We start from the raw sequence: 14,985 nt of genomic DNA on the forward strand, positions 1-14,985 counted from the left end.
TCCCCTGAGACTAGCTCAGGGAGCGTGGGGAAGCAAGAATAAAGTGCTATTGAGTAGGCTAGCAAAGGATGAATGAGCTTCTGGATAAATATGAAAGCATCTCTTAAATGCCAACGCCGAGGAGCCAGAATGAGGGACTCCTGGCACGTGCGTGGTCCTGCGCTGCGTGGGAGGTCCCACTATGTGGACAGGGTGTGTTTTTGTTGCCACTGACACAGCCACAACTCCACTGTCCCCCCTGGCTGCCCGAGACTCAGAAAAGTATTTCTGTTTACATTGCATCAGGCGATTTTCTAAGATCCCAACTAAATGTTCTTTTAATAGACTTTATTTTTTTTGCAGAATTTTGGCTACACAGCAAAACTGAGAGTTAACGAGCACCCACCTTTCTTGCTGTACCTTGTCTCTGTCTTGCACTTACAGTAACGGGGTCCTACCTCAGAAACACCTCACGATGCTGGTTTTTCCTCTCTGTGGCACCATCACGCACCCACCCCCACAGACGTGCACACACACACACACTGCATTTTTTTTACCATTCTAGACCCTCTCCAGATGCTTCTATGACATCTACACATGAAAACTTCCATGCCCTCAGAAATCGGCTCACGTATCTCCATTTCTCCGTGAATGAACGTCCTTCAACCCCCACCCCCGGCCAAGATTATTTTTTCCCTAGGCTCCCAGAAACCTTATTAATATTTTGGTAACATGATTCTTCGAAGACATTCTGGGCTATACTGTAATTTCTGTGTGGCCATCTTATACACACACACACACACACACACACATATATAAACATATATTTAAATGAGATAATTAGATACATGTAGCTGAATAATGAATCTTCTGGGTTCATGACTTCATCGCCTTTCTTTCATTTCCACTATGCTTCAGCCTCGTTTCCACATTTACTTTTGTAGTATTTATTGTTGTATTCATCATCATCACACTATAAAGAGCGAATTTCCGATAACAGTTATGAAATTAACGGGTACGTGCTTTCTCACCGGCTCAGGTAATTTTACAGACTATGACAGCCAGTGTCCTGACCTATTAAATCACTATTAAGGAAAACTACGATCCCGTCGTTCATCCGTAATAATTGTGTGTCTGTAGCTAATAGATACCAGAGCCTTTCCATCTGCCTGGCCTTGTTCTAAGGTCCTCTTCCCCTCTGATACTCTTCCCCATCTTAGGGATGGGGATGCTTAGGAACTTGTTCAAGGTCAAAAAGCTAGTAAGTAATAGAACAGACTAACAGTTTGTCCGTGAATCATTTCTTTGCATTATTACATAGGTGATGCCTTTTTGCAATGGTCATTTTAGCCATTGTGGTAGTCAGCCCCCCAGATGGCCCCCAGAAGGCCCCGCCTCCTGGTGTTCCCCACCTTGTACAGTGACCTCCCACACAGTGCCAGTGCTAGGCCACATGACCAGCAGCGCACAGCAGAAGAGACATCGTGCAGCCTCTGAGATAAAGTTACAACAATGATGGTGGCCTCCATGTGGACCCACATCACCCCGACCTCAGGTCACTCACCACCCGCTCCAGGGAAGCAGTTGCCCCTTTTGTGAGCAGCTCTACAGAGAGGCCGTGTAATGCAGAAGCAGAGCCTGTGGCCAACAGCCATCAAGGAACTGAGGCCCTGACGAAGACCATGTGTGTGAGCTTGGAAGCAGATTCTTCAGCTAACCACACCCTGGCTGGAGGCCTGGCCACAACCTCACGAAAGACCTTGGACCAGGACATGCTGCCTTAGATCCTGGCCCTCGGAGATGATGTGAGACCACCTGACGGCTGGTCTACACTTCCAAGGTTCAGGAAGATTGTTATGCAGCAATAGACAACCAACACAAGCATAGGATCAGTCAAGGAGGACTCTTAACACGGCACAAGGAGCGCGTCCCGGCCAATGAGATCTGCGGCCCATCACTGTGTGGGCAGGGAGTCCTGTGCGCCTTGGTCCAAGGCCACTGTGGGGTCTGAAACAAGACACCCTAATTTTCTGGGCCTCTATTCTCTCATCTGTAGAGTCAGGACGTATCAAAGACCAGCTTTGTGGTTCTGATGGCTTTCTCAAATAATAAAACATCAGGGGCGCCTGGGTGGCGCAGTCGGTTAAGCGTCCGACTTCAGCCACGTCACGATCTCGCGGTCCGTGAGTTTGAGCCCCGCGTCAGGCTCTGGGCTGATGGCTCAGAGCCTGGAGCCTGTTTCCGATTCTGTGTCTCCCTCTCTCTCTGCCCCTCCCCCGTTCATGCTCTGTCTCTCTCTGTCCCAAAAATAAAAAAAAAAAAAGTTGAAAAAAAAATAATAAAACATCTAAGATTTGTCTAGATGATGTTCTCTTAGAATGAGTTGTGAGGCATCCTATCACCTGAGCATCACTGGTTTCCTGGTTATTCCAGTGAATGACCCAAATACTGCCATGACCCGTCACCTTGTCTTAGACCTTCTGCTGTATTCATCATAATAAGTGATAACTAAGCTGCTTCCCAAACTGCAGGGGCCAAAAACCAAAACCATCTATAAATGAGGTGGAAGGCTGATAATTTCTCTCTCTCTCTCTCTCTCTCTCTCTCTCTCTCTCTCTCTCTCTCACACACACACACACACACACACACACACACACACACACAGACACAGTAGCAGGAGTCACCTAGACCAAAACCTCAAGGATCATTCCCTCTTAGTGACTTGAAATAAATGACTTATTTTAGAATTTAGAATCCCCTGTCAAGGAACTGCGAGAATATATTAAAATCCTGACGCCAGGATAATATAACAATATAAATCTCAACTCTAAAAATACTTGGGAGAGAGAATAACTTAACTCCATTAGAACTGAAGCCCAAGTGAGCAAGTTTGGAAGACATCAACGTTCTCCAGCCGCCATTCCTAAGGTGAGGCTTCTTCAGCCTGTAGATCTGTTTATTTATTTATAATACAAACCCTGTCTGCTTCCATGAAGAGTCACAGCAGCCTCTCTCTGCATTTGCTGGGACTCGTGCGAACCAGGCAGTGACCTTCGCCTGAGCTCCACGGTGTGACCCTGAATAGATGTGATCTTCTTGGCCTGAATCCACCTTAGTTTACCTGGATTCCCCCCCACCCCCACCCCTTCCTCCCCCTCCCACTCTCCCCAGCTATTCTCAAACCTGATGCTGGATGCCCTTCCTAAGGGCTTATGGAAGAATCTGGAACTCATGCTCTTTTCCTCTTATCATAACCCAGAATACACCACCCCTTCTTAATTTTCCCTGCCACCCTGCATGCTTAGGAAAGCTATTGTCTTCATGTACATTTTCACAGCATTTCACAATCTGCCAAGACTTTTTACATGCATTTTTTTCCCCACTGAGATACGGAAATTCTAAGCAGCAAATTTACTGAGTGAGGCCTTGTTGAATGTTCTAAAGGACATGGCCAGTATGATGAGATGCGATCTTTATTTTATTTATGAAAGATCTAGTACATTTTCAGAATTATTATTCTGGTAAGAAAAAAAAACACCACATTTTTTAAAATGTTGCAGAGAGGAGAGAAGGAAAAATGGAAGAAGAAGAGGAAGAATCTGTCAGATTTTGTTTGGTATTAATTCACAGCCTGCCTTAGCCCCAAAAGCAATTTAAGTAGCAAAATATTTTAATAATGTCTGGGTATTATATAACAGGGATTTTTTTAATGGATTTTTATTCCTCAAAGTAGGAAAACAAAATTTAAATAAAATAACCAGAAATTTCTTGTGAGCTGAATTCCTGAGGCCCAGCTCATCACCTCTGTCTACACTTGGTTCCCAGAACTCCAGCCTGGGCCCTGATTTGTTCAGGTGGCCATGACCGTGCCCACCTGCCCAGAGCCCAGAGCCTGTCTCTCCCCAGGCCCGGCTTACCTTCTCTCCCTGGGGCCCTGCCACGCCAGGAGGGCCAGGTCTTCCCTGGAGGAAAGAAAGGAGGACTGTCACCAGCAGTAAGCCAGGAAGGAGGAGGTCAGGGCCTTGCAGCCCCAAAGCTCTCATCTGCATTTTCCCCCCAGAAATCACAGATCAGACTTCCTGGATGGGACTTCCTGCTGGAAAATTCCTTCTCAGTGACCACCCCCACCTCACCGCCCCCCCCCCTGCCAAATGTCACATTCCGTGTGGTCCCCTCTGGACTTAGCCGTACTTCAGTGTGTGGAACACCCATTCTGAGAGGCAAGGACAGTTTCCTGAAGGATATGAGGACACATTGGAGAAATTCCCAATGAGAGGCGGAAGCAGGCATCCACGATCTGTGGGGCATCATGGACTCTTCAGAAGATGCTGAGGACCAGTTAGGTCTCCAGGGCCGAGGGCGGAGGGAAAGGGCTGCCTGGACTCTGGGCTAGGATCAGCCAGTGCAGCAGGGAAAACCAAGGCCCTGGACGGCCAGGGCGGGAGATGCTACAGACTGCCCTCCTCCTTCCCAGGGTTCCCACCAGGAAGTCTTCTAAGAGGGTCCCAGTGCAGAGCAGAGGAGGTAAAGCTCCCGCCGGAGCGGAGTGAGGAGGGGCCCTGAGCCACCCCACCCCGGGGGCCCTCCTGTGAGTCTCCTCCTAAGAGGAGGAAGAATCTGGAAGGCAGATGGACAACCAGTGTTCATCCCCGTGGACAAGGGACTTTCATAGGAGCTCATTCTCAAGGCATAATTAGAGATGTGCTCAAAGATGTATATGTGAGCTCTCTCGCTTCCTTTTTTTCCTATGAACACCAAAGATGAGAACAGACCAAGCGTCCCCTCATAGGAGGACCCCCTCCGTGAGGCTCACTGTCCCTCACCGCTGCCTCCACACCATCAGTATCTTCCGACTTGCTGTTCATTATTTGGTCGCCTTTCCCCTGCAAGAAGGGTGTTTTCCTTCTGGGCCATCAGCAGGTGCGTATTTCTAGTGTTAAGAGTCAGCCCTGGGGCGCCTGGGTGGCTCAGTCGGTTGAGCATCTGACTTCGGCTCAGGTCATGACCTCACGGTTCGTTGAGTTCGAGCCCCGCGTCAGGCTCTGTGCTGACAGCTCAGAACCTGGAGCCTGCTTCCTATTCTGTATCTCCCTCTCTCTCTCTGCCCCTCCCCTGCTTGTGCTCTGCCTCTCTCTCAAAAATAAATAAACATTAAAAAAAAAAAAAAGAGTCAGCCCTGGCACAGGGGCGGCATGCGATAAATATTTTTAAGCAACAAAAATGAATAAATGATAGCACATTCATACCATAGAATACTAAGTGGTCACTAGAGTCCTGTCCCTGGTGAATATTTAAGAAAATGGCTACATGTTTATGACATAATGTGAAAGGAAGGGGCAAGACATAAAAAGGTATTGATGGATAAAGAAAATGTGGTATATATATACAATGGAGTATTACTCGGCAATCAAAAAGAATGAAATCTTGCCATTTGCAAGATTGGAACTGGAGAGTATTATGTTAAGTGAAATTAGTCACAGAAAGACAAAAATCATATGACTTCACTCATATGAGGACTTTAAGAGACAAAACAGATGAACATAAGGGAAGGGAAACAAATATAAAAACAGGGAGGGGGACAAAACATAAGATGCTCATAAATATGGAGAACAAACTGAGGGTTACTGGAGGGGTTGGGAGTGGGGATGGGCTAAATGGGTAACAGGCACTAAGGAATCTACTCCTGAAATCATTGTTTCACTATATGCTAATTTGGATGTAAATTTTTAAAAATAAAAAATTAAATTAAAAAAAAGGTACTGTTCCAATTTGTTAAGTGACAATACATATAAAACCAAGATGTTATTTGGGGGTGCTGAGATTATCCATAGATTTAATTTATATCAATATGGTATATTGAAATTAATACATGGCAAGGATTTGTATATCAAATTTAGTTAATTTATGTTATTTTATCTCTAAGCTAGTAATATGAACATATTAATGGACTGATAATGTGTTATGGTATACAAATACGTATTTTCCCAATTGTCTTCAAGCAGATGTAGAATTTTAGGTTTTATTTACAGCTTTAACCATTTAAATAATTAAATTTAGTTACTTTTTGGACAACACATTCCTCCCATGGTTGAAATTTTGCGTGCATGAGAATTCCCTTCCATTCCCTTCCACAAGTCAGTGAGGGGCCTCTTCCGGAGGCCATGAACAAAAAAAGTAGGTTTCAGAGAGAGTGCACATCTGCATAAGTCCTCAATGCAATTTCCCACACCAATCTACACTTGCCTGTACTTTCCACTTAACCAAGTATCTATGGAACGTCCCTATCAGCATGTTAGGAGTTTCATTAATTTCCATGGCTTCATATTATTCCTCTGTAACTATATGGTTATAGCTCAACTATAACCCCCTGATTTGTTCGACTAGTTCCTTACTGAGAAGCTTCCGTGTTGTTTGTAATCTTTTACTCTCACAGAAGAGACACCAATGAACACATCACATGCACGTCGTCCATGGCCTTTACTGCAATCGTCACATGGATCAACGAGGTTAGAACGTATTGAAATGGGTGTGTTCTCAGGGATCCCAATACCCTGGTGTTGGAGGAGGACTGTATGACCATAAGCTGGAGTCTGGTCACTGGGCCTCCTGGAGCCTCCAGCTGAGCCACAGCCCAAGGCAATCAGGCCCCACAGAGCTTTCTATCTGGCCCCAGTTGATCCTGTCCTCCGACAAAGCCTAGGCCACCAGAGCCAATGCCTGCTTACCTGCTCTCCCGTCTCCCCACGCTTCCCAGGGAATCCATCCAGGCCTCGCTCCCCCTGGAAAAGGAAGGAAAATGAAGACATGGAGAACCAATGTACATCTCTGGGGTCAGGGCCATGATCAGGGAATGCAAAGGTTTTTAGCGTCTTACTCTTCTAATCTTTACTCTCAACCCAGCATCTTTGGATACAAGACACACACACACACACACACACACACACACACACACACACACACACACACCAGGCTACAATATATGTGCATCGGGGGTCAAAGTGCGTAAGTCAAAAGTCAGAGAAACCAGATCCCTATTCTTTGCTTTGCATTTCCCAAATCTGTGACCAAGGGAAGGCCATGTAGCCTCTTGGAACCACACAGTCTCTTCATCTCCTAGGGTGCAAGTAACAGACTTGTGGGGTTTGTGATGCAGTTCATAAAACTGAGCATGTCTTTCTCCATTCATTCATCCAGTGGATATGCATGAACATCCACTACGTCCCCAGGGCCTGGAGTTAAAAGTGAATTGCTGGCTAACAGTAAGCGATCATTCACGCATCCATCCAACGCCCGCCCACCTGCTTGCGTTCAAAGCTGGACTTGTCTTTCTTAGCTGTATAATCTCAGGCAAGTCACTTCGCCTCTGAGGTTGTTTCTGTTGACCATGTGTCACGGGGATGATGCTAACCCCTTCCTGGGAAGACACCTATGACTAAGGGATGAGATAACCTATCCAAAACACGTGCTTGTGACAGGTGGTGAGCAGATGCCGCCATCTTTCTCCCAGCCCAGCACGGTTCACTTGAGCCAAAGTCCACAGATGTTGGTGCGTTCCTCTCATGGGATAACTCCTTGTCTAATGTCCCCAGCTGTGTCTTCTCCCCGCTGAGAACTCAGCTGATGACGGGGGGGGGGGGGGGAAGGGGGTCCATGCTAATATGAACATTCTACTAAGTGCCACCCCAGCCACCATGGCTTCCTTCTCAGAGTCTCCCCAATATGGCGGCTTCTCTCATTTCCACAGGCTGTGCTTACTGTTCCCTCTGCTGGCTCCTCGGCACCCTTCAGGGCTCACTTCAAAGTCATCTCTTTGGCCTTTTAATTCAAATTAGACACCCATCCTTCCCCAGCCTGTCTCACTGTGTCCCTCATTTTGCCATTAATTCGATTTGCATCTATTACCTGTGTCACCATCCTTCTCGCTCACGTGAGGCCTGAGGTGTGTTCACCCTTCCCATGAGGGTACCCCCCACTGCCCAGCCCGGAGACGCGGTGTGGCCCCCACTGACATTTATTGAGTGACCAGAAGGCTACACGTGAAAGTTCTTTTGACTGTATTTCTCTATAACTGATCTACGAAGTTGTTCTTTCTTTGCCTTTTTGTTTTCTATTTTAAAGGTTGGTGTATCTTTCAGGATGTCGCTTTTCTCTGAATGATTGAAGAGTCTTGGTCTTCTGCTTGTTTTTGCCACACTGGTCCTATTGGCCTGCCTGCAGGGAACGAGTCACCTCCCTGCAGCTCACAGCCAGGAACCACAGGGTCAGGTGGACCCGACAGGGGGGAGGCATCAGCTTTTCTTCTTGGTCTGAATGCTTCCATTCCCTCTGGCCATTGCTGGGTACCTGTTTTCTCTGTTAGTCTGGGGGCAAACACTGACGCTTCCCACGGGCCCACTGAAGCAGAGGTCAGGGGAGGAGCCACCCAACTCAGCACCCCTAAGCCAGGGCCCCAGTGAGGCACTGATAGTTGCCCCAGGTTCTTTGCTGCCCACAGCCCCGGAGCGGAGCCCGGGGATCATTCCAGCACCTCCCCAGCTCTGCAGCTTGCTTTGTAGTTTCTCTCCTGCATCTAAGTAAACTTAGGCATATGTGTTCTCTGCCCTTCAGAAATGATTTCAAAAGTTCTAGAACAATGATGTACACCTTTCCATTTTCAAGCATGATTACACATTCATTCTCTAAAAACGTCTCTTCGTTACATGAGCTCTGGGCGAACAGAGAGGATTTTTCTCTCTGCCAACTAATTCCACATTAGTTACCAACGTTCTCGTCCTCCACCTGCCATGAGGTTGGCAGGTCCGAGGGCAGACCGTCGATGAGGAAACGGGGGCCCAGATGGAAAGCCACTCAACCCCGGCAGGATGTGCTTGCATTGACAACAGAGCCTGGGTCTCTGGACCCTTCCCCCTCTATTTCTACTGCCCCTGGGGCCTGAGCAGAGGACACTGGGGGATCATTCTGGTCTCTCCCACTGAACTGATAAGGTCTCAGAACCCATGGAATCCAGTGCCTTCCCTTTATAGGTGAGAAAACTGACCTTAGGGGTATATCTAGTCCAGGGTCACACAGAACCTGTGTGACAGTGGCAGGCCTGAAGACAAGGTCTCCTGATGGCCAGCCCAGAGCTCTCTTCCTTAGACAGGGCCAGCCTACTAAATGTCACCCCTGAATGTGGCACTTCCCCAGGGTTCAGCAAAACAAAAAAACCGTGTCAACTGAGTACAATTTCACAAGGTCTATCACAAAGCAGAGGGCTCTGCCTGTTGCTCAAGCCCCATTTCTTACTCCCTTGCACCTGCACATCAAGATCAGTGAGGCCCAGAAGCAAGATTTCTCCCAGCAGCAACTCGGGAAAGCCACAGGTGAGCTCCAGCACCAGCTGCCTGTCCCCAGCCAGCACGTGGAGAGCAGGGCCAGGTGGGACACAGCCGGAGTGCCGACAGATGTTTGTGTTCACCAGCAGGGGGATGCGGGAAGAGGAAAATGACCAGGCCAGAGTGGACGAGGGGAGAGAGAAGCTGAGGGAGAGCCCAGACACCGACAGACAGAAGACAGCTGTCCACGGAGCAGGGTCTCTAACCGAAGTGCCTACAGAAGCCCAGCTGAGGCATGCGACGGGAAGCAAAAGGGAAGAACGGGGCCGGAGGCAGAACTAGAAAGGGCATGTCCCATGTAAAGTCTAAGACTTCGCTTTATTTTGCCGTTGTATGGTTTTGTTCGACTTGTCACCACTGTACTGACCGCATCAGCACAACAGAGGACAGGGTTTGGACAGCTGCCCACCTGCTTGGTTCCTGGCAGACAGCGGCAGCTAGGGCCCGGTGGTGGTGGTGAGGGGGGGGTGTGTGTGCAGAGGTACAGGGAGCCGCAGTCAACCCCAAAACTCAGACTCGAAGCCTGGCTCTCCCACATCCCAAGCTGTGTGACCTTGGACCAGTCACTTGGCATCTCTGACTCTATCTCCCATTTATAAATACAGCAGCTACCTCTTAAGGCTCTGGTGAGAATTGGGTGAGCCAATCAATATCTGCAAAATGCATAGAACAATGTGTGGCATGTGGAAGGTGCAACGTTAGAAGCTAGTTAAGCAGAGCAGAGTGGCTACGTAGGGTGGGGAAGGAGAGAAAAATCAACCAGAGACAAGGGGCCAGCAGAGTCAAGTTCACGGGACAGCAAGGGCTGTGATGTGAACAGGGGACCGAAGCTGGAGGTCAGGGACCTGAGTTCTAATGCTGTTTTCCACCAACGTGGGCTGCCGCCTGCAGAGTCTACCCTGCTCTGAGACTCAGTTTCCCAGCTGGGTTGAAATAACGAAAAGCGAGGACAGAAGAAAGGCGGCTGTATTCCCAGAACCCTAAGACCTCTTCCGACACTCATAGTCCTTAACCGACAGGGACGTGTGTGTGCACGCAGGTGCAAGGGAACCCGTCCTCATCCCGAGCACCTTCCGGACACCGGGGGCCGAGGCTGGCTCTGTTGGGTCTGACAGCCCTTCAGTCCTATGAGGCTAAGTGCGTCATCCTGGGTCGAACGACTCAAAGGAGGAATCACTCCTGCCTGCAAAGCTCCGAGGGCCCCTCTCCATGCCAAGCCCTCCCACTGCGGTTCTGGATCTCTGACACCAGGGGGAGCACGTGCCCCATTAAAGCGGGAAGCCACCCTTGCCCTTGATAAATCTCAGGTCTGGGTGTTGGTGTGCAGGTCAGTGTGGGAGGGGCGTGGGCCATGTGTCTGCTGGGCACGTGCCATGTAGACCCTCACCCAGTGAAAGAGGGAACATGCCTCTGTGCACCCAGCATGTCAGGGATGTTTGCCAAACACCTGTCACAGTGAGACCCAGTGGGCAATTCTTCCTGCCCCCCCCCCAGAACGAGGAGGATTGAGGGGCTTCTCTAAGGCAGAGGTGGCGGCCGGTGTCACCAGGGAGGATCATGGCTTTCGGCCCTTCAAAACTCCCATTCTGTTAACATGTAGGGAGCCCCAACCAGGGGCCACATCCTGCACTTGCCTTCACTCGCTCAGCCAGGCCCTCAGAGCCACCATCCGAGGCAGGTACTGCTAGATCAGGACGTGGGGTTAGAAGCCTGTGTGAGTTCCCAGAGCCAGTATGGGCAGAGCCAGTCTGAGAATCATTTTTTTTTTCTGATTCCAAAGCTGGTGCCCTTACCAGTTTCCTTGGGTGCCATGCCCTGGCTCCCGTATCCCCAAACGAGGTCATTTCCCCTTGGGCCTCGGGAGTGTGAGTGTCACATCCACCCAAAGCTGTCCTGGCAGCCCGGTTTTCCAGACAGAACACCGTATCCACCTTCTGGCTCCTTAGTGACCAGAGTCCCCTTGCAATCTGCCAGCTGTCCCAAGCTCAGTAGTCCCTGGACAGTCCACTCAGGCTCTACTGCCCCTCAGTTGCCAGGATGCCCTCACACCTTCAGAGCCTCCACGGCTTCTGGAAGAGGCTTCAAGAAAGGGCAGTCCCTCGCCTTACACAGAGCGCCCACTGTGTTGCTGTCTGAAGGTGGCCTCGGTAATGGACGGGCAGTGGCTCTCCGCGGCCTGGCTCCGAGCTGCGCAAGGCCAGGCAACTGATGGGCCTGTCTCAAAGGGAGATGGAAAGTTCCTTCTTGCTGAGGTAAGAAATCAGAGAGGTTCGCGAGAAAATAAACTGTTTTAAGTACCCATCGGATACAAGACCTGGAAAGGAGCCTACGGGATGATGCAGTCCAGGCTTCTTGACATCTGGGAAGATGAAGGTGCAGAGAAGGGGCCAGCTCTCCTCAGAGCTGCCCAGAAAGTTAGCAAGGAAGCTGGAAACATACCCGAAGCTGAGCTTGCATAGCCCAGGCTCGGGCTCCCCCCTCTCTCTATCTTTTCCTGTCTCTCTCTGTCTCAGTCTCTGTCCCTCTCTTTCTGTGTCCCTGCCCTTTACACATGGCACATATTTCCCAGCACTCTTCTACCCATTTTATAAATCTTAACTCCGTTGATCCTCCTGGTGGCCCTCATGTAACACAGTCACCCTCAGCGATGAGGGACTCTGAGGCTCAGACGTTAAATAACTCTCCAAAGGTAACACGGTCTGCAGGGCTCAGAGCTGGGGTTCAAACACAGGCAGGCGGGCTCCAAAATGGTGCAGGACTTCCTCTATGCCACGATGAGCCACCTGGTGCAGCCCGGAGAGACCGAGGCCAACAGGGACACTGGCTGATGCCTCTCCTGAACGTCATCTGGAGGTGGCCCTCTACTTCCTGAGCTGCCCTGTTAGAAACCTGCAGGGGGCTGGGCTATGGCCAATCTGCAGAGAGAGTTCAGGGGAACATCACTTGTCCTACGTTCCTGGTACCACTTCAGGCCTGGTGTGCCGTGGAGGGGAAAGCCCACGTTGGAATTGAGGAGCTCCTAAGCACTCTCTCTTTATAACGGGCCACGTGGCATCAGGAAATCATGGCCTCTGGGCTCAGTTCCCCATTTGTAAATAAAGAGAGATCTCCAGGCTTCTTTCTGGTCCTTTCCAGATCTGATAATTCAGGATTTTGATAGAAATGCACCATTTCTTGGGGCGCCTGGGTGGCTCAGTCGGTTAAGCGTCCGACTTCAGCCAGGTCACGATCTCGCGGTCCGTGAGTTCGAGCCCCGCGTCGGGCTCTGGGCTGACGGCTCAGAGCCTGGAGCCTGCTTCCGATTCTGTGTCTCCCTCTCTCTCTGACCCTCCCCCGTTCATGTTCTGTCTCTCTCTGTCTCAAAAATAAATAAACGTTAAAAAAAATGTAAAGAAATGCACCATTTCTTGGCTGGACAAAAAAGCCTTAACCTAGACTCTCAAAGCTTGCTGGAAAAGCAGCCCCATGCTGTGCAGGAAGAAGCTGTTACTTCAAAGCAGACTTTTGGAAAGAACAAACTCCTGCGTGTGTACAGACTGAATTTCCTCTAAAGCACAGGTGGGGAAAGGAAATACTTGTGGAAGTGTCCGTTATGTGCTGAACACGTATCCAACCTTCCAGCCAGCTTCAGGGAAGACATCAGTATTTGCGCTCTGCAGATGAGCAAACTGAGGCTCTGGTACATCAAGTGGCTGTCCCAGCCCATGAGTGACAGAGCTGGCTCTCACGAGGCTTGTGAGTTCTGTCCTGCAGTCTTCACTGGAACCCCGGGAAACCCAAACTCAGTGGTTCAGCGGGAGCTGCTACAACCAGGAAGCTTGGAGGAGCATCTTTCGGATGGCGCTGTGTTCCTGCTCTGGGCGCCCCGTGCCTTCTGTCCATGGCATTTCCTAACTAAGGTGACATGGTCCACGCAGCGTCCTGTTCACCATCCACTCCTGTGACATCATCTAAGCCCGAGTGCTAGAATGCACCTTCCGAACCCATCCTATGCATTCTCCAAAAGAGTCCAAGTTCATCCACCTGTTAGTGAAGGCCTTCTGTAATCGGAGATCAATCCTGGTTTCGGCATCAGCTCCTTTCGGGTGCCCAGTGCCACACCAACGTGTCAGCGGATGAGGACTGGTCATGTGCTTTGGGTCGAGGGTGCCCCCAGGGAGCAAGGACCCAGAGATGAAGGCAGCCTGAGCACTGTGCCCAGTTTGTGAGAGGTCTACACGTGCATGTGGGAAAGACACGTGGATTTGGTACAAATGACTATAGGGGCCCCAGGGGCGCTGAAGTGGAAAGGCCCCAGTAGGAGCTTGAGGGACACTGCAAGCGGAGGCCTGTTTTGAACCCCATGCCAGGGCACAGGCCTGGGTCCCTGACAGTTCCCTCAGGTGACAGCCAGGGTGGAACTCTGCAGGTCTGGGCTTTCATCCAGAATCAACGTTGAGCTCACTGTGTACTTTGGAAGCCTGGGCTTCCCTCTCGCTGTTCTATGGCCCAGCCCTATTACAGGCTTCGTTTCCCAAATCCTGCCTGCTGTCAGGCAGGGGCTTCAAAGCAGACTCTGAGCTGCCTCTCAAGCCATGCCACCCTATGCCTGAATCTCCAGTTATTCCAAATGCCATCTTTCAGGTCCCCAAGAGGTAAACAAGGGAGCAGAGAGCCACAGAAAGGAGCTCTTCTGGTAGACAAATATGTGGGACCGTGTTAAAACTCTCAAAAGAACCAAGAGACACAAATCCCGATGAGCATGGGGTAAGAGACGTCACACGTCACTTTTTAAGTTATAATGCCTAAAATTAAAAAAATTTTTTTTTAATATTTATTTAGTTTTGAGACAGAGAGAGACAGAGCATGAACAGGGGAGGGGCAGAGAGAGAGGGAGACAACAGAATCTGAAACAGGCTCCAGGCTCTGAGCTGTCAGCACAGAGCCCGACGCGGGGCTCGAACTCACGGACCGTGAGACCATGACCTGAGCCGAAGTCGGACGCTCAACCGACCAAGCCACCCAGGCGCCCCATATAATGCCTAAAATTTAATATGCACACAGAAATCATGCTTTGGAGCCTCAGGTGGGGTACCATGCTAGCTCCTGTCTCCCTTTACTCTAAAGAACCTCTTGGAAAAGCTACGTGGCCATGTGTTTCCAGAGCCACAAACAGGTTCATTTTCTTTGACTGGTAATCTCATTTCCAGGACAGCAGCCTAAAGAAATAACCCTACATTTGAAAACTAAATGACTAAATATAGCTATCGGTTTAAAAATATTCACCCAAGCATTATTTTTAACCACGAAAAACTGGAAACAACCCTAAATGATCAATACTAGGGGGACAGGCACATAAATCATGGTGTATTCATGCAATGAAATGGTATGCAGCCATTTAAAATGAGTCATAAAAACCCTACAGCAGCCTGGGCAAAAATACTGCATGTAGGGACAACAGACAGGACGGGTTGCAAAATCGAATATATTATGTGCGTCTCTGCAAAAAGAAATCAGATCTATAGGAACATGTCCTACAGAAAATGGGCCAAAGCATTGCCCATAGTTGTACCTGGATAGCAGGACTAGGGGCTATGTCGTTTGTTCGTTTTTTTTGTTTGTTTGTTTTTTGGTTTTTTTTTTTTTTACAATT

At 49.4% G+C, this 14,985-nt stretch overlaps 1 protein-coding gene across 5 annotated transcripts in view; it reads right to left on the reverse strand.

Annotated features, from left to right (window-relative positions):
- Nucleotides 1-14,985, reverse strand: part of COL22A1 (collagen type XXII alpha 1 chain) — a 260,776-nt gene that overhangs the window by 140,044 nt on the left and 105,747 nt on the right. For all 5 annotated transcript variants that reach the window (XM_023248206.2, XM_023248207.2, XM_019823180.3 and 2 more), the window contains exons 17-18: nucleotides 6,705-6,758; nucleotides 3,897-3,941 (exon numbers count right to left, since the gene is read on the reverse strand). In XM_023248206.2, the coding sequence (XP_023103974.2) occupies nucleotides 3,897-3,941; nucleotides 6,705-6,758 (99 nt within the window). The remainder of the gene's footprint in view (nucleotides 1-3,896; nucleotides 3,942-6,704; nucleotides 6,759-14,985) is intronic.

The sequence above is a fragment of the Felis catus genome, chromosome F2 (genome assembly GCF_018350175.1).
Source record: "Felis catus isolate Fca126 chromosome F2, F.catus_Fca126_mat1.0, whole genome shotgun sequence".
Lineage (NCBI taxonomy): Eukaryota > Metazoa > Chordata > Mammalia > Carnivora > Felidae > Felis > Felis catus.